Raw genomic sequence first — 26,111 nt, 5'->3', positions numbered from 1 at the left:
TAATTAATATCTTCATTAATTAATGTCATCCAAAGATGCAACCTAGCTAAGAATACTCTCGATCAACTCTCCTATCAAACAGTTTTTTTTTTTTTCAAAATCGGTCCATCCATTTAGGCGCTAGAGTGACACAGAACAGATACACAGACACATCAAACTTATACCCCTTTCCTATGTGTGTTGGGGTTGAAAATTAGCACTGTCTTTCGTTGTGAAAAAAGTTTAATATTAATAGCAAATTTTTCCTTATAAATACTAATATGCATTCATTTAAAATAAAATTTACAATTATATGTTTTTGTAAATTTTGTGAATTTTGTGTGTAGAACATTTTTGAATGACTCTGCTACGTTATTAATATTTCCCCTCAAAATAGATGAAAGTAAAATTCTTTATTTATACTAAATTCATTCATAGTTACTGGTTGCACTTAGTATTAATGAACACTTGTTTTATTTATCTTTTTCACTTTCTTCGTTACATCTGCTTAGATATGCAGGGTGTTTCATAACTGTTGATAAATACTTGAGGGGGCGATATAAGAGCTAATGTTCAGCACAAATCAGCATAGAGACCCTTGTTTATCCCTAATTAATTGTTCTCAAGTTTTTATTGGACCAAAAAGTACCTAAGTCTTAAAAATCCCTTGTTTCTGAAATACTACTAAAAATTATTTCGCTAAAAACATTTCAAAAAATTAGAATGCTCTCGAAATATGTTTAATTTACAGAAATTGTAGAATTTACAAAGTTCCTGAAAATGCTGAAAAGAGCAATCACCGTTAGTTATGCATGTCTCATACCTGTGCCGTAGAACTACAGTCTCCACAGAGTATTGTGGGGCAATAAGGTGTAGTGAGCAGTGCATCTCAGCATAATTTTGAAATCTTGTACCTCACCATTAAATTAAAGTATCCCGATGGTTCCATTGTCATAATATAGGTACAGTGAAACCTGTGTAAGTTGATCACTTGCGGTGCGCTACTTTAGTGGTCAACTTAAACAGGTGGTCAACTTACAGAGCTTGATTTATATGATAAGGGCTAATTCCGTGCCTGAAAAAAGCGGTCAACTTCAAAAGGTGTTCAACTTACAAGGGTGGTCAACTTCACAGGTTTTACTGTATTTTGTCTGCTCTTTCCAAATGGGAATTTTTTGTGCAACAGTTTTGATAGCTTCAGAAGTAAGAGATTTTGAAAGATTTAGACGTATTTCAATCTACCACCAGTAACTTCAGAACAAGCAATTAGAGACAGACCGAGATATCTGTATGGATTTGTGCTCTGCATGAGCTGTTATAGCACTGCTGAAGGTATTTACCTGGAGTTATGTTACGCCCTGTATGTTCTGTTTATTTCGTGTTGTTAACAGTTTTATAATACCTTGAGGAGTCGCTTTCTGTTGAACTTCTTTAAGCCGTTTTATCTTAATTACAGGAAATTGAAAGTAAAGTTATGATTTCTTAAACTTGAAAAATTCTGAATTTTTTTTAGTAGTAGAATACATTTATAACACCAACCTGTAAAAAGCACAACTTTTCAGATGTAAAAATAAGTTTTTCGGTTTTAAAAAAGTATTTTATTTTGCTTTCAAACATGATGATTCTTTGGCAAATTAACTTTTGGAACAGTTTTTCATCGTCCCATCTTAATTCGAAGCTATTAAATGATAATTAATATTCACAATAAACAAAAAAGTATCACATTGTTCTTGAAAATGCAACAACTGTTATGTAAACCATGGATGTAGTGGAAGTGCATGATAATGCACTTTCTTTTGACTATGAAACAATTGTGAATGATTATATATATATATATATATATATATATATTAATTTGCATATTTTATGCTTTAATTTTCCTTGTAGTGTAGAAAAAACTTACTCTATTGTACAAATAGATATATTCTAAATTATTTTTTAATTTTCAAATGATCTATATAATACCGAAACCTATATAACATAAAACATCTGGTCCCAAGGTGTGCTCTATAGCGGTATTCTTCTATATATCATTCAATGTGCGTATTGCATATGTTATATGAACTTACTTACATTTCTTCTTTGGACTTTTCTAACTATTTTTCCCTTAACATGCATCTTTTTATTTATTTATTTTTTTAACAGACATGCAATCCATTGAAAGTCATAGTCAATCATCTTGCTCTACTGTTGAAACTGGTACTGCTCAGTTACGGGAAGAAGTCAACAGTCTAATATCTAGTGCTCAGAAAACTATTAATTCTCAAGTTTCTTTGATTGAAAAGCATAATGGGGAGTTGAAAAAGTAAGAATGTTTGATGTTTTTAAAATTTTTTTCTTCATCAAATTTTTGTAGGTGTCAATGATTAAAAATCCTATTAAAGATATATAACTTTATGAAAAGTTGCCGGTTTCTTTTTCATCTTGCCAATCATTTGTTCTTATGTCCTGGAAGAAAGATTTTGAAATTTTCATTTTGTTAATATTTTTTGAAACAAGTAGAATTCGAAACAAACTTCCTTTCAAATCTAAAAATCCGAAAATTCAATATTCCAACAATTGGAAATGAAACTGCATTCATGATAAATAATTTTGCATTGAAAATTATAACACCCCTGTCTACAAACAAGTTTCTGACAGTGACTTAGCTACTTTCTTTTAGAGAAATTCAGAAGATTCATACTTCAAGGCCTCTTATTCTGAATGTCATTTCCTTATTTAAACTCAAAGACAACATCTTCCACCAGGGTTCATGCTAAGACTGAAAATTGCCCAATTCCAGCAATATTTTACTAAACCCCACTCTAGGAAAATTCACTTGCTGATAGTTTCCACAAAAAAGTCTCACTTAGCATTTTGCTCATGGTGGAAAACTCCACTTGTATTTACTCTTACTGTTTTACCCTGCTTCAACCCCTTGATAGCAGACAATAGCAAGCAGATGCTTAGAAATTTTGAACTAAGAAAAGGAAGTTTCCATCTTAATGAAGTCAATGAAAGAATGGTAAAGAAATTTTACTTTGGCCAGAAAACCGAACCGAATGATGATGCTTATGGGTCCTTGCTTGACAAAGAAGATTCCTTAAAAGATATATCTTAACATCATCAAAAAAAAAATTTTTTTTAATGGAAGTGCTACAGTTGAATGAATTTTGTGTCAAGAAGGACATTTTGGTTTAAATTTGCAAAGAAAGTCTCTTGTAGCGCTTAAGACTACTATAATGTTGTTTGCATGATAGATCAATTGAGAGTTCTTGAGAAATGCTCAAATTTGCTAGAATGACCTGAACAACAAATATTGCTGTGGATGATAACAAAATTTTGGAAAGTGATTAAAACAAAAGAGAAAGATAAAATATTTTGGATAAAATCACAACTGCAGAGACAAAAATTAATAAATGAAAGGGAATCGCTGAACTTTTAAAGCAGTAGTTGTTATGACAATTATTAATGCAGCTTTTCTTTTTGTAATACAGTAAAAATGCAGTTCTTTGTCTAAAGCAGCAAGCCCATGTCCAGGTTTTCATAAAGGGATGGGTTTTAAAGCTTCTACGTCCTTTCCCGGGAGGGGGGTGAGTTTAACAGTACTCCTTCCAGAAGAATAATTCTAGCTGCGCAAATAACAGCAGTATTCCTTCATTTTACATTTTTTTTTAAATCAAACCTTCTTGTTTGCTTCTTTTTTAATCAAGTCTGTTTACCATGCAGTATATTGCTATTAGTACTGAAAACCGCCTACAGATTCTTTTACAATGTATCATGTATATTAGGTTTCATATTCTAAAATAATGCTTGATAAACCAAACAAGAAAAAGCTTATTGTAGAAGCAAATTACATTACCAAACACAATCAATGCATATTCATAGTTTTAACATATACCGAATTGATCATAACCTCCTTAAGCAATATTAACGCAGTTGATGCTGTGTTGACAAATCATTCAGAAATTTTTTCCCCCAATAGTTTTTCCAAAATTTATTCCAATTTGTAAAGCTCTAACAGTCTTCAATTGCAGAAAAACTTCAGAGCGAAAGATTTTTTTTTAAAGCACTTCACACAAACTCTTACATTAATTTAAGTTATAAAAGTCAACGATACATTTTCTTCTTTTTGCTTATATTTTCCCTAATGGGAGGGGTTTAACCCCTAAAACCCTCCCCTTGGACACGGCTCTGTAAAGTAGTATAAAGTTAAGAAATGGTCTAAAACAATTTGAGGGTTGTTTAAAAATGTCAAAAATAATTGGGCATGTTAAAACATACCCTTTTCCACATCGTGAAATTTTGACTTTAACGAGGGGAGGGGTTTTGGAATGCATCCCTTGCGTAAGTAGAGAGCAGACTGTATTAATATATATACACACACATACAGATGAACCTCCACATATCGAAATTTTCTATATATCGAAAAAATCTCTATATATCGAAAAAAAATTCAAGAAATTTGTAGATTTTTTTCCACTTTAGACTTGTCTCATGAAAAATATAGGTTACAGGAGAAAATTACGCTCACTAAAGGTTGCTACGGAACTCATAATCATTCATGGGGTTGAAGGGTGTGTAGTTAAGTCGTTGTTCTGTTGTAAAGTTCTTAAATTCCCTCAAGTTTATTTCAAATCTTTGCTGTAACCAGTAAACCTGCAAAATAAGTTTCAAATTATCCCTTTTGTTTGTTGATTATCATTTCTAGTCTTCTTAGTTTCAGTAAAAATCATTCAAGTTAAGTAGATTGATTTTTTACTTTTCTCTCGATCACATTGTTAAAACGAAAATCCCCTAATGTTACGATCAAGTTGAATTGCCGAAGAATATGAAGATGTACGGTTGGCGTAAAAATGTAATTTCTGTTAATTTTTTAATCATTAATTTTCATTTAATCCGATACTCGTATAAATTATAAATTGGGTTTCATTCACGAAAATTAGCTTTCGTTTTAATGTTTTAGGATACTTTTATGATAAAATAAGATCGTTTCCATGTATAGAAATTTCTATATATCGAATTTTTTTCCGGCAATTTGCTACTTCGATATATGGAGGTCCGACTGTATATTTATTATTGGGAATGATTTGCTATCGGAATGCCATTCCAGCTCTGCTTTTCTGGAAAAATGAATTTCCTTTTCACATAAAATTGGTCACCACTCAGGATATTATAAGTAAGAAGATCATAAGGTGAAAGTGTAAGAACCAGTTTTGGGACAGTTTCCTGTCAATGCATAATGCTATGTTTTTATGTTATTAAAACTAACAATGATAGTCTTTTATTTGTTAAATATTACCGGGAGGGGGGGAGAGCACTGATTGAAACATTTGTATTTGTCAAACTTTTTCCAGACATCAAGATGCACTGTTATCTGGAATCCGCCAATCCATTCGTGAAGAAGTTGTTAAAGCATTTAAAGAGCAAACCACTTCTGTTCTCAATTCTCGTGCAGTAACACCAGTTCCTCAGACAGACTTTTTTACTCAAAAGCAAAGAATGTTGCAGCTCATACAACAAGGCAATATCAATGAAGCATTTCAGCAAGTAAGTGCCTGTGTTTCGCAATTACTAAAAGCAACTCATGAATGAGTACAGTATAACTTCGATTTAACGATTGCCAATTTAGCAATTTCCTCAATTTTACGATACATTTCACTGGTCCGAATTGCACTAGTGACTGCATTGAATGTCTATGCTCCTCAATTTAACAATAACTTTTTCCAATCCCTTAACAATTGTTAAATCGGGGTTAAAGTGTACTTTTTATTAAATTTAAAGTTTTTCTACATTGAAATTTTAAACACAGCTTTTTAAATGTGAATTTATGACCAGTCAATCAGTTTTTTTATTTGAAGAGTTTTTTTATATTTTATTTTTTTTGTGCCTCTGATGGAAAATGCGTTTTATTTATTTATTTATTTTTATTTTATTTATTTACTTCTTTTTATTTTTTGCATTTGTATTAAGAGAATCAGATTTTTTTTTTTTTTTTTTTTCATTTCTGAGCCTGACATTTTTTTGCATTGTTAATTGCCTAGTCAGTTGATAGGCAATTAAAAATAAAATTGTTTTATTTTAACTCAAACTTCGATTCAGAAATGTTGAAACAAAATTTGCTGATAATTTGGAGTAAGCTAAACTTGAAAATATTTTCAATGTGAAATCTACTGTATTATCTCTCTCTCTTTTTTTTTCAATGTAAAATTCTACTCTTTTTCAGTAGCATTTCCCTCGGCAACGGCAGGTGTGCTGTGCATATGACTAAATTTACTCAAGCTGATTTTCTCAGCAATGTATGGAGTATATTGGCCTTCCCTAGACCAATATTAACAGCTCCTCTTTGCTACTAGCATTGCATGTCTTTTCTATATTTGGATTTGACTTTTTAATGGTGGTACACTACACCCATGCACCAGTATTTCCAAACTGTGAGGTCTGCCTCCCCTAGGGAGGCATAGGATTATTTTAGGGGGCCCCACAGGTGTTACCAAAATGTTTGAACTTGAAAAGACAATTGAAAAATAGAAGTCTTGCAGATTAAACAGGAACATGTTGTGTGTATATATATATATATATATACTAGCAAAAATACCCGGCGTTGCCTGGATCAGTAATAATCGTAAGAAACAATCGCTACTTTCTTTTGTTTTCTGTTTTAACTGAAAGAACTGCAAACACACCGCTTTGACGTGATTAAAAATAAACCTTCTTCCTTATCCATAAAAGTATAATAGCAATAAGTATAAAGAACCAACGAATATTCATTTATAAATGAAAGCATGAATTTAAGCATTGATATTAAATTTGAAGAATTTCCAAAATATGAAGTAACAAAAACAAAGATTACTAAAAAAACCGTGTACTTGCTTCATTTAATTAAATAGTACACACACACACACACAAAAAAAAAGCTCTCTACTATGTTTCCCTCAGGGTGCGAAAAGTAGAGTTTCCAAATTTTTAAATGACTTTAAACTCATGTTTGCTCCGGAGAAGCCTTAATTCAAAATTTTTATTATGATTACTTTTAATATTGCTGTTGTTAGGCAACGAATTTTTGTAAAAATGGGTTTTATATTTAATCACATTGAGTAAAGAAATTACATAGAGAGGCCGTGCTATACTAAGAAATTGAAGCCGTAAGTTGCACCGCTGTATCCCAAGATCCTTAGCTTCTTGCTAAGTATTTTAAGATACATCTTGATTCAAAACATTCCATTACTGAATCTCAATTGGTTGTTAATTTAAACTTAGATATTGTTGCAAGTTTATGAAGCACGTTTTTGAAATTGCATTAAAGCAAGAATTAAAATGCAAACCAATCCGCCAGCTACTTTATACAGTCTCTTTGCGAGATTGGTGAAAACTATACTGCGAAGCGATCACATTATCATAACCCCGCTCATCATTGCACCGCTGTATCCCATAATTCCGGCTTCAATTTCATCTCCTTTTTACCATAGAGAGGGCCTCTCTATGTATATTTCTTTACTCTATGTTTAATCATAACATGGGGAAATTACATGAAATTTACTGTTTTCCAACATAACTTTTCTAAACTAAGTTTTTAATTACTAAATTAAAGCCTAAGTTGCTCCCTGATAATGTAGCTATCTATGGTGAAAAAATGGTTAAAATCCATCCAGTAATTTTGAAGTTTACCCCGGACATCCCCACAGAAGTAGCCATTTATGTATAAAGATGAGGATGCAATTCCTAAGAAAGCAATAAATGTCATGCTTGCTCCAGAGAGGCCTTGATTCAAAATTTACATTATGATTACTTTTAATATTGCTGTTGTTAGGCAACGAATTTTCGAAACAATGGGTTTAATCCATAGACTAATAATAAGAATAGACCGAGCTATAGCAACCCTTTTGCTGCTCATAAACCAAACCATGTGACTGGTGGATATCCTAGCAACAGCGGGTGTTGATCGTAGCAGACGATCAACGCCCGCGAAAAATAAAATAAATAGAATTGATGGAGCACGGAAGAATGATCTTTTATGGAGTCCGATTTGTAAATTTGTTATTCTAAGTTGTAAATATTTTGTTACAATAGTGAGCAGGGTGGCGACAGATCAGGGAGATCAGGGAAAAGTCAGGGAACTTTAATAATCAGGGAAATATCAGGGAATTTCGAAAAAGAAACAAAAATTCAGGGACAATTGATTAAATGAAGTTTTTTTTTTGTTTTGCAAAATTAAGTACCCTAATTTCCTACACATCTTCCGCCAATTTTCTGTTTCGATAAAAGTAAAATTAATGAGGTGCGATTATACACTGCCTCATATTTGTGCATATTTTTTTCTCAACGTCCAAGTATTGAATTTTAACTTATTAAACACAGGATGAACTTCCTAAGATTTCTTCTGTGTCTGTAAAGTTGCTTATTTTACGTAGCTTGAATTTACCTTTCACGTGTTCCATGCTAATAAACAAAGTGGAAGCCGTCATTAACGTCGTAGCTCCCTTGCCTTTACTCATTGTCTTGAACTAATTAGCATACTGTAATCACAATTTCAAGAAAAAAATTTTGTTTTTTAAATTAATACAGATTTTTAAAAAAGCTTAAAAAATATGACTTTGCATTTTTAATTTAATTGGTAAAATTAAAAATTTTAAATGAAAATAAACTTCGTTTTTTACCATCGCTGTTTCACTGTTGCCTCAGATTATACAAAGTTTTTTTTTTTCAGGCTTTAAAATTCTTTTATTTTAAAACCAAGTTATATATAGTTATATGTATATATATATATTTTGAAAATAATTGATTGTTTTTTGCATTTCAATATTGTTGTTTACAAAAGTAATCTAAAATCTTTTTCTTGACAAATAAGGAAATCATTTGAAATTAAGTTACCTTGTGTACATAAGTAAATATTTTTATTGTTTTTTAATAGTTAAAATTCTGTATTCATTCATTAAAACATAAGTTCTTGATTAGAAAGTAGCTCAATATGACTGGTTGTTATAAGGTTTCACCTTGTTTTATATAAATATGTCTCTTATTTACGTAAATAAAACTCAATTACTTCCATACTTTCACTATTACTAGTTATTCTTGCAGCAATAATTATACTGCTTGAAAATTTAGTTCAAAATAATTTCCTTATAAACTTTTTAGTTTTATCATGATTAGATATTTCTTTAAGAGTGTTTGTAATAATTTCTCAGAATCCTTATGCTAACTGGTTACTGGAAGTAGAGAGTATTTGTTTTAGATTTCCTGTAATATTTCCCTGTAGATAATTTAATGTACTATTTTTATTTAAAAAGGGAGCATCTTTTCATAATATATTTTTAATTAACAGCTTAAAATGGTTTCAGCACTGCATTTTATTCAATATGCAATGGTTTCAAGTAGGGCAAAGCAAGGAAACCATTATCATTGGTCAAGTAAATCAGGGAAATTTGGTGAACTAAATCAGGGAAAAGTCGGGGAACTTTTTTTCACTGTTTCTGTCGCCACCCTGGTGAGGTTTTCGTTTTGATAGTACTGTGCATTTTCTTTATTCAATTTCAATAACTCTCTAAGCAATTAAAGATGCAAGCGCCCAAAAAGAAGCGGCAAACGGTAAGTTTTTTACCTACAATTTCAATTTAAGATACCGATTAGTACATTTTTGCGTTAACGCAAAACGTTTACGCCATTACGTTTACTCCAACGCTGACGTAGCAGTTCCGAATGAAATAAAAGTTACTGAAAACTGTGATCAAAAACTAATTACTAATGTCAAAATAATGCATAACTAAAAGAAAAACAGTTCAATGTCTGCACCTGAAAAAAAATTATAAAAAAAAACACATTACGTCTTAAAATACATGTCGAGTGCCAAACTATAGATAATCCTGCCATCTAGCAACCATGCTGCCAAAGTTTTCGCCAAGCCTCCCACCAGTCACATGATGTATCCATGAACCAATTTTTTTATTAGCAAATCTGGGAAAGCTCGGTCTACTCTTATTATTAGTCTATAGTTTAATCTTCAATCATTTGATGTGGAAATTACATGACATTTACTGTTTTCGATCACGACGTTTTTAAACTAAGTTTTTTAGCAATAAATTATAGCCTAAGTTGTTCCCTGATAATGTAGCTATCTATGGTGAAAAAATGGTTAAAATCCGTCCAGTAGTTTTGAAGTTTACCCCGGACATCCGGACAGAAGTAGCCCTTTATGTATAAAGATAAATGTCATGCTTGCTCCACAGAGGCCTTGATTCAAAATTTACATTATGATTACTTTTAATATTGCTGTTGTTAGGCAACGAATTTTCGAAGCAATAGATTTAATCTTCAATCATTTGATGTGGAAATTACATATCATTTACTGTTTTCAATCACGACGTTTCTAAACTAAGTTTTTTAGCAATAAATTATCGCCTAAGTTGTTCCGTGATAATGTAGCTATCTATAGTGAAAAAAATGATTAAAATCCGTCCAGTAGTTTTGAAGTTTACCCCGAACATCCGGACAGAAGTAGCCCTTTATGTGTAAAGATAAATGTCATGCTTGCTCCAGAGAGGCCTTGATTCAAAATTTACATTATGATTACTTTTAATATTGCTGTTAGGCAATGAATTTTCGAAACAATGGGTTTAATCTTTAATCATTTGATGTGGAAATTACATGACATTTACTGTTTTCGATCACGACGTTTTTTAACTAAGTTTTTTAGCAGTAAATTATAGCCTAAATTGCTGCCTGATAATGTAGCTATCTATGGTGAAAAAATGGTTAAAATCCGTCCAGTAGTTTTCAAGTTTACCCCGGACATCCCTACAGAAGTAGCCATTTATGTATAAAGATGAGGATGCAATTCCTAAGAAAGCAGTAAATGTCATGCTTGCTCCAGAGAGTCCTTGATTCAAAATTTTCATTATGATTACTTTTAATGTTGCTGTTGTAAGGTATCGAATTTTCGAAACAATGGGTTTAATCTTTAATCTTTTGATGTGGAAATTACATGACATTTACTGTTTTCGATCACGACGTTTTTAAACTAAGTGTTTTAGCAATAAATTATAGCCTAAGTTGTTCCCTGATATTGTAGCTATCTATGGTGAAAAAATGGTTAATATCCGTCCAGTAGTTTTCAAGTTTACCCCGGACAGAAGTAGCCCTTTATGTATAAAGATATATATATTTTTATTTAAATCGATGCGTAACTTGAGTAGATGCTCACAAAAAATAGGAAAATGGATAGGGCTAGGGGTTAACTAACTCTGACCTGAGCATGAAAAAGATTAACTTGACTCCTCAAAGCCCTTAGAATTTAACTCTAAGGGAAGGAGTACATAAAGCATTTTTCAACCAACAGAGCCAAACTTAATAATTCAGAGTACTTTTTAAGAAAAATGTCAACAAAACATTCTCACTGAGCTTTTCATTTGTATTCTCTAATCAGTGTATTAAATATGAATGTATAAGTTTAGTGAAGCTTGAGTGGAGAAATTTGATGTATAATCAAGTATGTATTTTTAATCTACATTTATCTTCTTAAATTCCATCTTTTTTTTTTCTTTTTCAAAATAGAATTATTAAATAAACTTCAATGTATTTCAGGCACTTTCAGCTATGGATGTTCAAATTGTGATCTTTCTATGTGAATCCGTTAATCCTGATCAAGTGTTTGGATCTACTCCTTGTCCTTTACAACAACATGTTCTTCTCTCATTAGTTAATCAACTGTCTGCTGATTTATCAGTGAAAACTGATATCAAAGTCAGGTAAGTTGGCATTTTATTTATGATTCATCAACTTTGCTTATACCCTAGAATCTAAATTGCTATAGTCATTTCAGAATTTATAACAACATTTTATTTAAGACTTTCATCAAAAATATACTTTTCTTACCCCTCTCCTCCTTTTTCCAAATCTGCATTAATCTGTAATATTTACCTCTGTAATTCTGTCATGACTTTGTGATGGTTAGAGATTTGTCATATTTTTAATTCATTCGCTAATAAATCCTAAATTTTCCATTGCAATAACTTCCACTAAATTTTCATTTCATGGTTTTGCATGTTCAAGTAATATTCAGAGTATCTGCTCGCCTGGAAAGTCATGGATTTTGACCACAATAAAAACTAGTATGTTGTGGCCATCACGAAACTTTCTTCTATATTTTTCTTTTTTTTTTTTCTGATCCCTCCCCATGCTTGACGAGGAAGCAATATTCCCAACAAAAACAAAATTACACATGCAAAAACTTGACTACCATCCCAATGTCTGAATTATTGCAAAAGCAAAGCAAAGAGCGAAAATTGAAAGTTATTTTAAAAGCCTTGCTTGAATTAATTACAAATATTTTATTTGTTAACAAACATAAGATGGCAACAGTTAAAAATTTTAAATCATTGAGATAATATTTCCGATCATTTCCATACAATTAAAATCACGAGAAATACGCAGACGACAATCTATTACGATTTATCTTTCTTATTGTTGCATTAATAAAGCTATTTTTATTCAAAAAAAAAAAAAAATCAACACCTCTTGGAGCGATTGGCGTCAAAATTGAACCAAAGCCTGTTTACATATGGATTCACATATGTTCCAAATTTCAACCAGAACGTAGCATTACTTCTTGAGATAGGGCACTCACAATGGAAAAAAAGAACGAGCGATTGCGCTACCCCCTTTTTAGCTGTTGACACCAAAATAAAATCAGCTCTTATACCAACTAAGGACTACTTGCCGATAAATTTTTCTTTCATTCTGTTCATTATTTCTTGAGATACAGCAGTCACAATTGACGACAAAAAACGTTCTATAGCTCAACCCCCGTTTGAGTTATTGACACCAAAATTGAATCAGCACCTGTTCCTGTTAATGGCAACATATGGACCAAATTTTGTCTGATTCCGCCAGTTACTTCCTGAGGAATAGCAAGCACGCGTAACTCAAAAAACGTCCCATTGCTCCACCCCCCTTGGAGGAATTCGCGCCAAAAACCAATGGGCACAAGTTCACATAGGGGCACATATGTGTACCAAATTTCGTTCGATTTCATGCGGTAGTTTTTGCTGTAGAGCGGCCACAAAAAACTGGTCACACACAGACGTGACACACACACACATACACACACATACATACATACACACACACACACAGAAAGACAGACATTTTCCAAAAATAGTCGAAATGGACTCAGCACACCTCAAAACGTTCGAATCATTCGAAATTCGAAAATTTGCACGACTCCAATACTTTCTTCTACGTATTACATATAGAAGAAAGTAAAAATCACTCAGATTTTTTATGCATTTCGAAAAGCAATTGCATCCGCTTCTAGAAAACTTTTTTTTTTTTAACTTTATGATTCTACCTCTTGGGCATTAATAATTTTGTGTTTGGCATCATTTTTAACCCCTCTTACAGGTCTTATTGTGTAATTGGGGCCTTGTACTTCTAATTTTGTTGCACTCATTCGAAAATTTTAATTCATTTGCCACTGAGTTGATTCAAGAGGACCTTAAAAATTATCATTAATTTTCATGAGTGTCTTAAACTAATGAAGATTTCAGAAAATAAAATTGGTCTGAAAAAATAATTAAGGACGATTAGAAAGTGGATAGAATGTGGAAAACTGGAAGTTTTTATTTGCAAAATTTTTAAAGCATACGAAAATGTTTCAAGTTACACGAATTCAGGAATTTTTCACTATTTGGAGCCTGTCCTAAAATTTTTGCCGAACATATCAGGCAAGTTAATTCAATATTCTATTTTTTGTTCTATATATATTTTTTAATTTATTTTAAATTTAATTTTAATAATTAATAAATTGCTGTTCATGGAACATTTTTTAAAAAAACTGTTACCTTTTAAAAGAATTAAATGTTAGGTTCTTTATTTGTATTTAAAATCAAATATTTATTTCAAAAGTTAAAAAATAATAAAATTCTAGCCAGCTTTACGGTATTATTGCCGCAAGCTTGAAGATTTTATTTTTTGGAAATCATTTTATGATTAAATCTTTTTTTCAATATTTTTAGTGATTAAAAGGTCATTGGCATCATATCAGCTTTTCATAGAAAAAATAATAAATTTGCTCATAACATGTGAACTCTTACCAATTAAAACTTTTTGTATGATGCGTCAGAAACTGAAAACACAATTAGCAAAAATTTTAGATTAAATATAGGTATGTCGTTGGTTGTAAAATGTTAAAATTAAAACTTTGTAATTACAGTTGGCTCTCTGTTTAACGACATTCTATTTAACGACTTTCTCTGTTTAAAGACGACTTTTCATGGTCCCGGATGCTCCACTCTAGTTTTAAAAGCATTCTATTTAAGTATGAATTCTACTTTAGGAAGATGTTTTGTGGTTCCTTGAAAATCGTTAAACAGAGAGCCAACTGTATTTCATGTGTATTTCACTATAGTTGGGACAAACCTCAGCTGGCAGCGTTGTGAAGGCAACTCAGATCCTAATCACAGCATTACGACGCTGCCAAGTTAGGTTTGCCTCAACTGTACTCATTGTTGCATTAATTATTTTTTTAGTTATAATAGTAGCACTCAGCTTGTTAAATTTCGTTTGAATTTTTTTTAAGATATGTCCATTTTTCCAAGCATAAATCAGCAATTTTAGTTTCACTAAACACTAGTTTAGACATTCTTGTGAATCACAGAAAGTAACAAGCAGAAGTCATGGATTTAAAAACCCTATATGTAGCTGATACCCAGAACATTTCAATATGCATCGTTACTCTAAATTTAGATATTTTTTCTGGTAACAGGGATGAGATTTTTCAGACTATCTGAATTTCAGACGTTTAAAAAAATGTTTTAGAAATTTTCAGATTTTTTATCATCTAAAAATATTTGCTCTCACACTTTTTTTTTTTCCTTTTTGAAAACCTAAAACTGCACTGTGCAAGGTATGTTAAGCCAACATTGTACTCTAAATTTCAGCAGTTTTTAATTCTTAGTTTTTTTTTTTTTTTTTTTTGAAAAGAATCTTCAATGAGCTACTGCTTCGTTAACAGCATGAAAATGACCGATCAGGACTTTGTTGTGATAAAATAATTTTTAAAAACATTAAGGTATACCTTCAGAAATAATCTGTAACATTAATTTTATTTTTAAAAGGTATACCTGAATATTGCATAGTATTTTAGTGCAAAATCAGATTTCACACTTTCTTTTTTTTAAAAAAAATTTCAATACGTGAATGTTTGGACTTTTAGTGAATATTGTCACCTCACAGCAACAGTAAAATAGCAATAATAATGCAATATTCTTCAATCAAATTAATTAACTGACCATTAATTATTAGTTTATTCCAGTTTTGATCACATTTTTGCATAAATCCTCTGATATGAGGATGGAAAAAAAATGCTTACACGAAATAAGATTTAAATATATAGAGACCCCTGATTTTTTCTGCATCAGATAAAATTTGTGCCAATGTTCCAAGGTAATAATCCCTGAATTATAAAGGTCTTTAATAAATTGTATGCCAAAATATAGGTGAGCGTGCAATTGAAAGTTCATTGTTGAACAATGCCTTTATTAAAATGATCCCAAACTTTTAAAGCAATATAAAAATTATGGGTTAGGTTATTGTTCTATGGCAAAAAAAAAATTTCTGATTTTTATTGGATACAGCATAAAAAAAGGTGCCAAATGATGTTTTAAGATTTAAAATTGTACTTGATTCAGATAACATTTTTTTTACCCTTTTTTTTTTGCAAGTATTTAATTAAAAGTAACAAAAGGATTTTTTTTTTTAATACCCCAAGTAGAAACTGACTTATTTATGTTTTAATTTATTTATTTATTTATTTATGTATAAACCGCCTGAATTTTGCCTGAATGTTAAAATTTGCATAAAACTGAAAAGAAATGCAACAACCCAGCTCCTGAGAGCTCCTTTGTAAATTAGTGAATAATAAATAACAAGTGGGACACAAAGGATAACTCACAAAACCATCTAGCGGGAGCAAATCGAAACTTGTGACACTTTGCTCTTTCATTCAAGCTCTGACCTAGAGCTGTAAGTTAATATTCCCAAATGAATAGCCTTATGAAATCCTACCACTCTATTTGAATCACCTTGTTATTAAACATTGGTGTATTGAACGGGAAATTTCTAAAATATCATCGATTGAACTCATTACAGATACATTGAAGATGTCATAGCCACATTGGATAGTAACAACCCCATCATACGCGATCACATCAACGGTGTTCTCGAAAATTTGCAGCAGAGAATTTCGAATTTCATTCAGAGAAACCCGACCCACAAACTGTCTCGCAATCTGAAGCGGTTGAACCTTGCTGTTGGTTCGCTCATCAATACTTGATGAAGCGTAATAAATACATTGTTTGTGCTGTCAATGATTGTTCTTTTATGTAGAGGTTAAATATGGTATTGCACATTGTTTAATCACTGGAAAGATGTTTCATTGAAGAAAATTTATCTATATGTAGAACTTCTTTTTCATCACATTCATAATGTGTATGTCTAACAGATTTGTGTTTACCTTTTTACATCTGTTGTAAAAGTTGAGTGAAATAAAAATATTTTTACTTATTAAGTTTGCATGGTTAATTTAAAAATCTGTTGATTTTGGACTTCATTAATTATGCACTTTAATCATTCATGTGTTTGTGTCAACCTACTGAATGGCTTGTTAGAAAATAAAAAAAATCTCCCATGTGTTGTATGCTGTGCACATTTTACTATTCTCCAACCCTGCTTAATCTTGATTCGTATATTCTGCTATTGAACCCCTTGTGCATTAAAGTGTTAAAATGCAGATCCGTAGAGGGGAAAATTTTCCACCGTAATTTTATACCTATCAAGCACTATCATGTTGCTGGTATTTATCGAGTTACTATATTTGTATTTTGCGTAATATTTGTGGGGGGGGGGGGCAGAAAGACGGAAATGTGACAGGTCTCTGAAGTCTGTGTAGAGCACAAAATAGTAGTCCTCAAAAAGTTATTTGTTCAAGAGAGTCCACAGACTATATAACTTTAAGGAGCTATTCTGTACAGCTATGGTCGAAGGAATCATGTTGTAAGTGGCTGTCTTTAAGAAATACAATGCTTTGTAAATACAAAGCATTCAATGGACTTTATGAAAATGTTCTTTCTTAGTTATTATTGTTTTGAATATTTAATGTCTGTGTATATAATATGTATACTTCAGTTGCTAAATTCTCGAAAAGTTTTGAGTCTCAAACTTATCATTATTGAAAGACAATTGTTAATCAATAATTCTCTTATGGATCAATAATTTTTTGGTAAGCCTGATATAGTTTGAGATTATGTTTAAAAATATTTTTTTTATTAGATGGAAACATTTTAACTAACACGATTATTGGGACCGTCAGAAGCTCTGACTTGAATGTTTTAAAATTTAGGCCAAGCAGAACATTTTGGCAGCAAAAATAAAAATGCTAGGTGCCAATAATACTTGATTTCTCCTAATTTCAAACCCAACTCAAGATGCTAACAAAAACATGAACTTTCTTTTAATTTGAAAGTGCCAGTCTCTAAGTCTACCATGCTTTATTAGGTGTAGGATACTCCCTAAAAAATATGCATGTAAGAAGTATTGTGATGGGGGCACATGAGCACTCTCACGCAATGTTTTGAGTTAGCAAAAATATAAGTTATTTAATTATTACATATAAGAAAATAGATGGGGTCCACATCTGATTTTTAAAAATTAGTAATGAATCAAATTTATAGTGTTTAATGTTTTGAAAACTTTGTAGAATGTGGCTGAATTTGCAGAATAAACATAAGGACGCTGTAATGCTTATCCTTTAAATATATTTATTGTTGTAAAAGATCTACATGAACATTAAAAACTGAGCAAAAGGCTACTAAAACATTAAAACTTTAAACAGTAAAAGGGAACATTTGAAAAGTTCGCTGTCGGGCGAACCACGCTGTACGCAAGCTCTCCAGGAACAACCTCGCTTCGACGGAGCGCACGTGTGTTATCCCTCCCGAGCTGAGTTGAGTAGCGCGCGCGTGTTCGCTACTGATTGCGATGATCATCTGGAGCTGTAAACGGTTGAAGAGGAGTTCCGGAGTTCACTGACCTGGAGTCCCCACAGTACTCCCCCCTCCAGTGACAACGATACGCTTTATGAATACTTATAGAATCGAACACGACGCCCTGATCGCGTGGTGTAAAACTCCTCTGTGGTTTTCGATGGAGCACTAGTAGGTAGTTCCAAGGATGCCGGAGTCAATTTTTCAGGTTGTACTGGAGGTGATGGGGTTGATACAGTATCCGTAACCCAAAGGAAAGCAGGTTTTAGCTGATTGATACTCACAACTGCTTCTTTGTTGTTGATTTTAATGCGAAAAGTCTTTTCCTGTCTAGCGAGCACTTCATGAGGACCGGAATAAGTTGGCTCCAAAGACTTTCGTAGAGAGTCGATGCGAAGGAACACATGAGTCGACATTAACAAGTCCTTCTGCACAAAAGGACTGCGTTTGCAGTGGGCACTAGTAGGCACTGGCTTTAAGGATGACATACAGTCTCACAGCTTGTGCACAAACTTGGTAGGGTCGAGGACTATGCTGGTGTCCATGGGCTGGAAAAACTCTCCTGGAAGACGCAAAGATGAGCCGTACACCATTTCTGCAGCGGTTGCAGAAAGGTCAGCTTTGTAAGCTGTTCGGAGCCCCAAAAGCACTGTAGGAAGAACCTCATCCCAATGAGTCGAAGTGTGACAGCGTAACGACTGCTTGAGGGAACGGTGGAACCTTTCCACCAGTCCATTAGAAGACGGATGGTAGGGTGATGTCCGAATTTTGTAGATTCCCAGGAACTTTGTAAGAGACGTAAAGAGTTCGGACCCGAACTGTCTACCTTGGTCAGTAGTGACAAAATCTGGAACTCCAAACCGACAGATCCACGTTCTGTAAAACTGTCGTGCTACTGTGTCTGCAAAAATGTCAACCAGAGGGACGGCTTCTGGCCAATGTGTGTAGCGGTCAACACAAGTTAGCAAATAACGATATCCATTCGAAGGAGTGAGTGGTCCAACGAGGTCGACGTGGACATGGCTAAACCGTTGTGAAGGCAGATTGAAGCTTCTCAGAGGGCTAACTGTATGTCGGTGCACCTTAGACCTCTGGCACTGAATACAAGCACGAGTCCATTCCGCTATGTCCTTGTGCATCCCGGGCCAAACGAAATGCTTCTGCAGTAGTTTACGCGAAGCTTTAATGCCTGGGTGTGACAAGCGGTGAAAGTTCAGGAAAACTTTCCTGCGGAACTTCACTGGGACGTATGGACGGATACTTGCATCTCGCACATCACAATATAGAGTTGTGCCCTGGCCAAGCTGCATGGGCTGTAGGTTGAGGCTATTTTCCGGCGGCGTACAAACAAGAAGTTTCTGTAGCTCTGTATCCAACTTCTGTTCTGCTGCGATAGCAACAAAGTCCGTCAACGAAGGAAGATTTATCTGGTTGACACTCAAGGCAGGAAACATGCATGCCTTTTCAAGCTCAGTAGAGAACTCGACATTAGAGGGAGTATCTAAAACTGATAACCGAGAGAGAGTGTCAGCAGCAATATTTTCAGACCACTTAACAAAACGGATATCTGTTGTGAATTGTGCAATGTAAACTAGTTGCCTATTTTGCCTAGGTGAGGATTTTTCAGATTTTTGGCGAAATGCAAAAGTAAGAGGCTTATGAACAGTATATACACAAAACTGTCTTCCCTCTAGCATGTACCAAAAATGTTTTATCCCTGCAAAAATGGCCAACAATTCCCGATCGTATGTACTATAGCGGTTTTCTGTGTCAGAAAGTTTTCGAGAAAAGAACCCAAGAGGCTGAAGACCACCATCAATTACTTGGTTAAGAGAACCTCCTATTGCGAAATCTGAGGCATCCATACATAAAACAAGTTCAACATTGTTTGATGGATGAGCCAACAAGGTTACTTCAGCTAACTGTTGTTTACATTCATTGAAGGCAATTCTGGCTTTGTTGGAGAGCTGTATTTCTTTATTTGTGTTTTGGGGGGTATTCTTAAGGTATTCATTTAAAATAGCGTGCTTTTTAGCTGCCTTGGGAATGAATCTACGATAAAAATTTATTAGACCTAAAAATGCGCGCAGTTCCTTTACAGTTTTTGGTTCCCTATAATCCAAAACTAATTGCACTTTCTCTGGTAAAGGTTTTATTCCTTTGCATGAAATTATATGACCCAAAAATGACAACTAAGGTACCCCTAGGACACATTTTGAAGTATTTAACTGAATTCCGTAATCATTAAGTCTTTGAAAAATTTGATCAAGATGTCCTACGTGCTCGCCCTCTGTTTTTGAAAATACCAGGATGTCATCAAGATATGCAAAACAAAAATCCAAGTCTCTCTAAACCTCGTTAATAAAGCGCTGGAAAGACTGAGCTGCGTTACAAAGCCCGAAGTTTAGGAAAGGGAATTCAAAAAGGCCAAACGGAGTAGTTATTGCCATTTTTTCGATGTCCTCTTCATGAACTGGAATTGCATGATAAGCACGAAAAATGTCAAGTTTAGAGAAAATTTTCTTTCCATACAATGAAGAAGAAAAATCCTGCAAATGTGGAATAGGATACCTGTCTGGGACAGTTTTTGCATTTAGCCTTCGATAATCCCCAACGGGACGTATTCCGCCTGAAGTTTTGTTGACAACATGTAAAGGAGACGACCAAGGGCTTTTCGAAGGTCGACAAATACCTTTTTCAATCATGAACTCGAATTCTTTTTTAACTGTATCTAACAGCTTAGGGTGCAATCGCCTAGGGCGACTATGCACGGGTGGACCGACTGTTTCTATGTGACGTTCTGTGGAATGTTTAACACATTTAAATTTTGGGTTAGGCGTAGTTATATCTGGATATTTACTTAAAATAGCACGATAAATAGAATTTTCTACTATTACTTTGACTGCTGTCTGTTGGCTAAAGTCAAGACTACCGCGGGAACCCAATTTGGTAATACCGTCAATTAATCGTTTGCGTTTTAGGTCGACCAATAAATTAAAATGTGTCAAAAAATCTGCTCCGATGATGGGCATAGGAACATCAGCTATAATAAAGTGCCATTTGAATGCACGTCTGAGACCCAAACTTAATTGCAGCAGTTTTCTTCCATATGTTTTTATCTTTGAACGATTTGCAGCAAACAATTCAAAAGCATTTGGACAATTTTGCTGATTACCCTTGACGGGAATGCACGAAACATCACTACCTGTATCTATAAGAAACTTGGTATTCGAACTCGGATCATAAACACAGAGTCGATTTGTGGTTTTTACCAAACACATCTCGCTACCTGCCCCATCGTGAGTGGTAGCATTGACTAGTTCTTTTTGGGCGAATGCACAAGGTCGCCTGCACTTGTTTGCTTTTTGACCCAAACGATTGTGGTAGAAACAAAAATCGGAATTGCCCCGAGTATATTGCCCGTTTCTGCTGTCAGTTCTATCGCGGAAGTTAGACTGCTTTCTGTAAGGCGAGCGACCCCTCTCATGCGTTAATTTACCAATCCGTAATGTCAACTGCGTAATTTGCTGTTGCAAGCTGTTAAGAGCTGCTTGTTCGTTTTCAGACATATTACAGAATGAAAATACAAGACAAAATATTGTAATATTGTGTGTGTGGGGGGGGGGGGGGAACTCTCTCGGTCACAGAAATAGATAACTCACCTCCATTCCAGTTGCGAAGTAGAAATCCGACATTTAGCGTCAGCCTTGAAAGTATCCATTTGTACCAGAAAACGGAAAACAGTCGCTAAAGTAGCTCGAAACAACAGCAGGCATAACTAAAGTCACATAGCAGCACCAACTCTAACTCCACATTGATATGGTTGCATATTCACAGTTCACCGGGTCACCGCTAAAGACGCTGTAATGCTTATCCTTTAAATATATTTATTGTTGTAAAAGATCTACATGAACATTAAAAACTGAGCAAAAGGCTACTAAAACATTAAAACTTTAAACAGTAAAAGGGAACATTTGAAAAGTTCGCTGTCGGGCGAACCACGCTGTACGCAAGCTCTCCAGGAACAACCTCGCTTCGACGGAGCGCACGTGTGTTATCCCTCCCGAGCTGAGTTGAGTAGCGCGCGCGCGTGTTCGCTACTGATTGCGATGATCATCTGGAGCTGTAAACGGTTGAAGAGGAGTTCCGGAGTTCACTGACCTGGAGTCCCCACAGTACTCCCCCCTCCAGTGACAACGATACGCTTTATGAATACTTATAGAATCGAACACGACGCCCTGATCGCGTGGTGTAAAACTCCTCTGTGGTTTTCGATGGAGCACTAGTAGGTAGTTCCAAGGATGCCGGAGTCAATTTTTCAGGTTGTACTGGAGGTGATGGGGTTGATACAGTATCCGTAACCCAAAGGAAAGCAGGTTTTAGCTGATTGATACTCACAACTGCTTCTTTGTTGTTGATTTTAATGCGAAAAGTCTTTTCCTGTCTAGCGAGCACTTCATGAGGACCGGAATAAGTTGGCTCCAAAGACTTTCGTAGAGAGTCGATGCGAAGGAACACATGAGTCGACATTAACAAGTCCTTCTGCACAAAAGGACTGCGTTTGCAGTGGGCACTAGTAGGCACTGGCTTTAAGGATGACATACAGTCTCACAGCTTGTGCACAAACTTGGTAGGGTCGAGGACTATGCTGGTGTCCATGGGCTGGAAAAACTCTCCTGGAAGACGCAAAGATGAGCCGTACACCATTTCTGCAGCGGTTGCAGAAAGGTCAGCTTTGTAAGCTGTTCGGAGCCCCAAAAGCACTGTAGGAAGAACCTCATCCCAATGAGTCGAAGTGTGACAGCGTAACGACTGCTTGAGGGAACGGTGGAACCTTTCCACCAGTCCATTAGAAGACGGATGGTAGGGTGATGTCCGAATTTTGTAGATTCCCAGGAACTTTGTAAGAGACGTAAAGAGTTCGGACACGAACTGTCTACCTTGGTCAGTAGTGACAAAATCTGGAACTCCAAACCGACAGATCCACGTTCTGTAAAACTGTCGTGCTACTGTGTCTGCAAAAATGTCAACCAGAGGGACGGCTTCTGGCCAATGTGTGTAGCGGTCAACACAAGTTAGCAAATAACGATATCCATTCGAAGGAGTGAATGGTCCAACGAGGTCGACGTGGACATGGCTAAACCGTTGTGAAGGCAGATTGAAGCTTCTCAGAGGGCTAACTGTATGTCGGTGCACCTTAGACCTCTGGCACTGAATACAAGCACGAGTCCATTCCGCTATGTCCTTGTGCATCCCGGGCCAAACGAAATGCTTCTGCAGTAGTTTACGCGAAGCTTTAATGCCTGGGTGTGACAAGCGGTGAAAGTTCAGGAAAACTTTCCTGCGGAACTTCACTGGGACGTATGGACGGATACTTGCATCTCGCACATCACAATATAGAGTTGTGCCCTGGCCAAGCTGCATGGGCTGTAGGTTGAGGCTATTTTCCGGCGGCGTACAAACAAGAAGTTTCTGTAGCTCTGTATCCAACTTCTGTTCTGCTGCGATAGCAACAAAGTCCGTCAACGAAGGAAGATTTATCTGGTTGACACTCAAGGCAGGAAACATGCATGCCTTTTCAAGCTCAGTAGAGAACTCGACATTAGAGGGAGTATCTAAAACTGATAACCGAGAGAGAGTGTCAGCAGCAATATTTTCAGACCACTTAACAAAACGGATATCTGTTGTGAATTGTGCAATGTAATCTAGTTGCCTATTTTGCCTAGGTGAGGATTTTTCAGATTTTTGGCGAAATGCAAAAGTAAGAGGCTTATGAACAGTATATACACAAAACTGTCTTCCCTCTAGCATGTACCAAAAATGTTTTATCCCTGCAAAAATGGCCAACAATTCCCGATCGTATGTACTATAGCGGTTTTCTGTGTCAGAAAGTTTTCGAGAAAAGAACCCAAGAGGCTGAAGACCACCATCAATTACTTGGTTAAGAGAACCTCCTATTGCGAAATCTGAGGCATCCATACATAAAACAAGTTCAACATTGTTTGATGGATGAGCCAACAAGGTTACTTCAGCTAACTGTTGTTTACATTCATTGAAGGCAATTCTGGCTTTGTTGGAGAGCTGTATTTCTTTATTTGTGTTTTGGGGGGTATTCTTAAGGTATTCATTTAAAATAGCGTGCTTTTTAGCTGCCTTGGGAATGAATCTACGATAAAAATTTATTAGACCTAAAAATGCGCGCAGTTCCTTTACAGTTTTTGGTTCCCTATAATCCAAAACTAATTGCACTTTCTCTGGTAAAGGTTTTATTCCTTTGCATGAAATTATATGACCCAAAAATGACAACTAAGGTACCCCTAGGACACATTTTGAAGTATTTAACTGAATTCCGTAATCATTAAGTCTTTGAAAAATTTGATCAAGATGTCCTACGTGCTCGCCCTCTGTTTTTGAAAATACCAGGATGTCATCAAGATATGCAAAACAAAAATCCAAGTCTCTCTAAACCTCGTTAATAAAGCGCTGGAAAGACTGAGCTGCGTTACAAAGCCCGAAGTTTAGGAAAGGGAATTCAAAAAGGCCAAACGGAGTAGTTATTGCCATTTTTTCGATGTCCTCTTCATGAACTGGAATTGCATGATAAGCACGAAAAATGTCAAGTTTAGAGAAAATTTTCTTTCCATACAATGAAGAAGAAAAATCCTGCAAATGTGGAATAGGATACCTGTCTGGGACAGTTTTTGCATTTAGCCTTCGATAATCCCCAACGGGACGTATTCCGCCTGAAGTTTTGTTGACAACATGTAAAGGAGACGACCAAGGGCTTTTCGAAGGTCGACAAATACCTTTTTCAATCATGAACTCGAATTCTTTTTTAACTGTATCTAACAGCTTAGGGTGCAATCGCCTAGGGCGACTATGCACGGGTGGACCGACTGTTTCTATGTGACGTTCTGTGGAATGTTTAACACATTTAAATTTTGGGTTAGGCGTAGTTATATCTGGATATTTACTTAAAATAGCACGATAAATAGAATTTTCTACTATTACTTTGACTGCTGTCTGTTGGCTAAAGTCAAGACTACCGCGGGAACCCAATTTGGTAATACCGTCAATTAATCGTTTGCGTTTTAGGTCGACCAATAAATTAAAATGTGTCAAAAAATCTGCTCCGATGATGGGCATAGGAACATCAGCTATAATAAAGTGCCATTTGAATGCACGTCTGAGACCCAAACTTAATTGCAGCAGTTTTCTTCCATATGTTTTTATCTTTGAACGATTTGCAGCAAACAATTCAAAAGCATTTGGACAATTTTGCTGATTACCCTTGACGGGAATGCACGAAACATCACTACCTGTATCTATAAGAAACTTGGTATTCGAACTCGGATCATAAACACAGAGTCGATTTGTGGTTTTTACCAAACACATCTCGCTACCTGCCCCATCGTGAGTGGTAGCATTGACTAGTTCTTTTTGGGCGAATGCACAAGGTCGCCTGCACTTGTTTGCTTTTTGACCCAAACGATTGTGGTAGAAACAAAAATCGGAATTGCCCCGAGTATATTGCCCGTTTCTGCTGTCAGTTCTATCGCGGAAGTTAGACTGCTTTCTGTAAGGCGAGCGACCCCTCTCATGCGTTAATTTACCAATCCGTAATGTCAACTGCGTAATTTGCTGTTGCAAGCTGTTAAGAGCTGCTTGTTCGTTTTCAGACATATTACAGAATGAAAATACAAGACAAAATATTGTAATATTGTGTGTGTGGGGGGGGGGGAACTCTCTCGGTCACAGAAATAGATAACTCACCTCCATTCCAGTTGCGAAGTAGAAATCCGACATTTAGCGTCAGCCTTGAAAGTATCCATTTGTACCAGAAAACGGAAAACAGTCGCTAAAGTAGCTCGAAACAACAGCAGGCATAACTAAAGTCACATAGCAGCACCAACTCTAACTCCACATTGATATGGTTGCATATTCACAGTTCACCGGGTCACCGCTAAAGACGCTGTAATGCTTATCCTTTAAATATATTTATTGTTGTAAAAGATCTACATGAACATTAAAAACTGAGCAAAAGGCTACTAAAACATTAAAACTTTAAACAGTAAAAGGAAACATTTGAAAAGTTCGCTGTCGGGCGAACCACGCTGT

General features: G+C 34.9%; 2 protein-coding genes across 3 annotated transcripts in view; one reads left to right on the top strand and one right to left on the bottom strand.

The window, feature by feature from the left end:
• The window catches only part of LOC129223780 (enhancer of mRNA-decapping protein 4-like), a 72,921-nt gene extending 56,402 nt beyond the window's left edge, over nucleotides 1-16,519 (top strand). For both annotated transcript variants that reach the window (XM_054858139.1, XM_054858140.1), the window contains exons 22-25: nucleotides 2,125-2,284; nucleotides 5,316-5,508; nucleotides 11,536-11,699; nucleotides 16,102-16,519. In XM_054858139.1, coding sequence (XP_054714114.1) covers nucleotides 2,125-2,284; nucleotides 5,316-5,508; nucleotides 11,536-11,699; nucleotides 16,102-16,285 — 701 coding nt within the window. In that variant the 3' untranslated portion in view covers nucleotides 16,286-16,519. The remainder of the gene's footprint in view (nucleotides 1-2,124; nucleotides 2,285-5,315; nucleotides 5,509-11,535; nucleotides 11,700-16,101) is intronic.
• Nucleotides 16,520-18,487: 1,968 nt separating this feature from the next.
• Nucleotides 18,488-26,111, bottom strand: part of LOC129225024 (uncharacterized) — a 66,762-nt gene continuing 59,138 nt past the window's right edge. The window contains exons 13-15 of the mRNA XM_054859570.1: nucleotides 23,369-23,614; nucleotides 19,255-19,500; nucleotides 18,488-18,588 (exon numbers count right to left, since the gene is read on the bottom strand). Of these exons, the coding sequence (XP_054715545.1) occupies nucleotides 18,488-18,588; nucleotides 19,255-19,500; nucleotides 23,369-23,614 (593 nt within the window). The remainder of the gene's footprint in view (nucleotides 18,589-19,254; nucleotides 19,501-23,368; nucleotides 23,615-26,111) is intronic.

This window comes from Uloborus diversus, chromosome 6 (assembly GCF_026930045.1).
Source record: "Uloborus diversus isolate 005 chromosome 6, Udiv.v.3.1, whole genome shotgun sequence".
Taxonomy (NCBI): Eukaryota; Metazoa; Arthropoda; class Arachnida; order Araneae; family Uloboridae; genus Uloborus; species Uloborus diversus.
The sequence above is the reverse complement of the archived record's forward strand: the minus strand, read 5'-3'. Positions and strand labels throughout refer to the sequence as shown.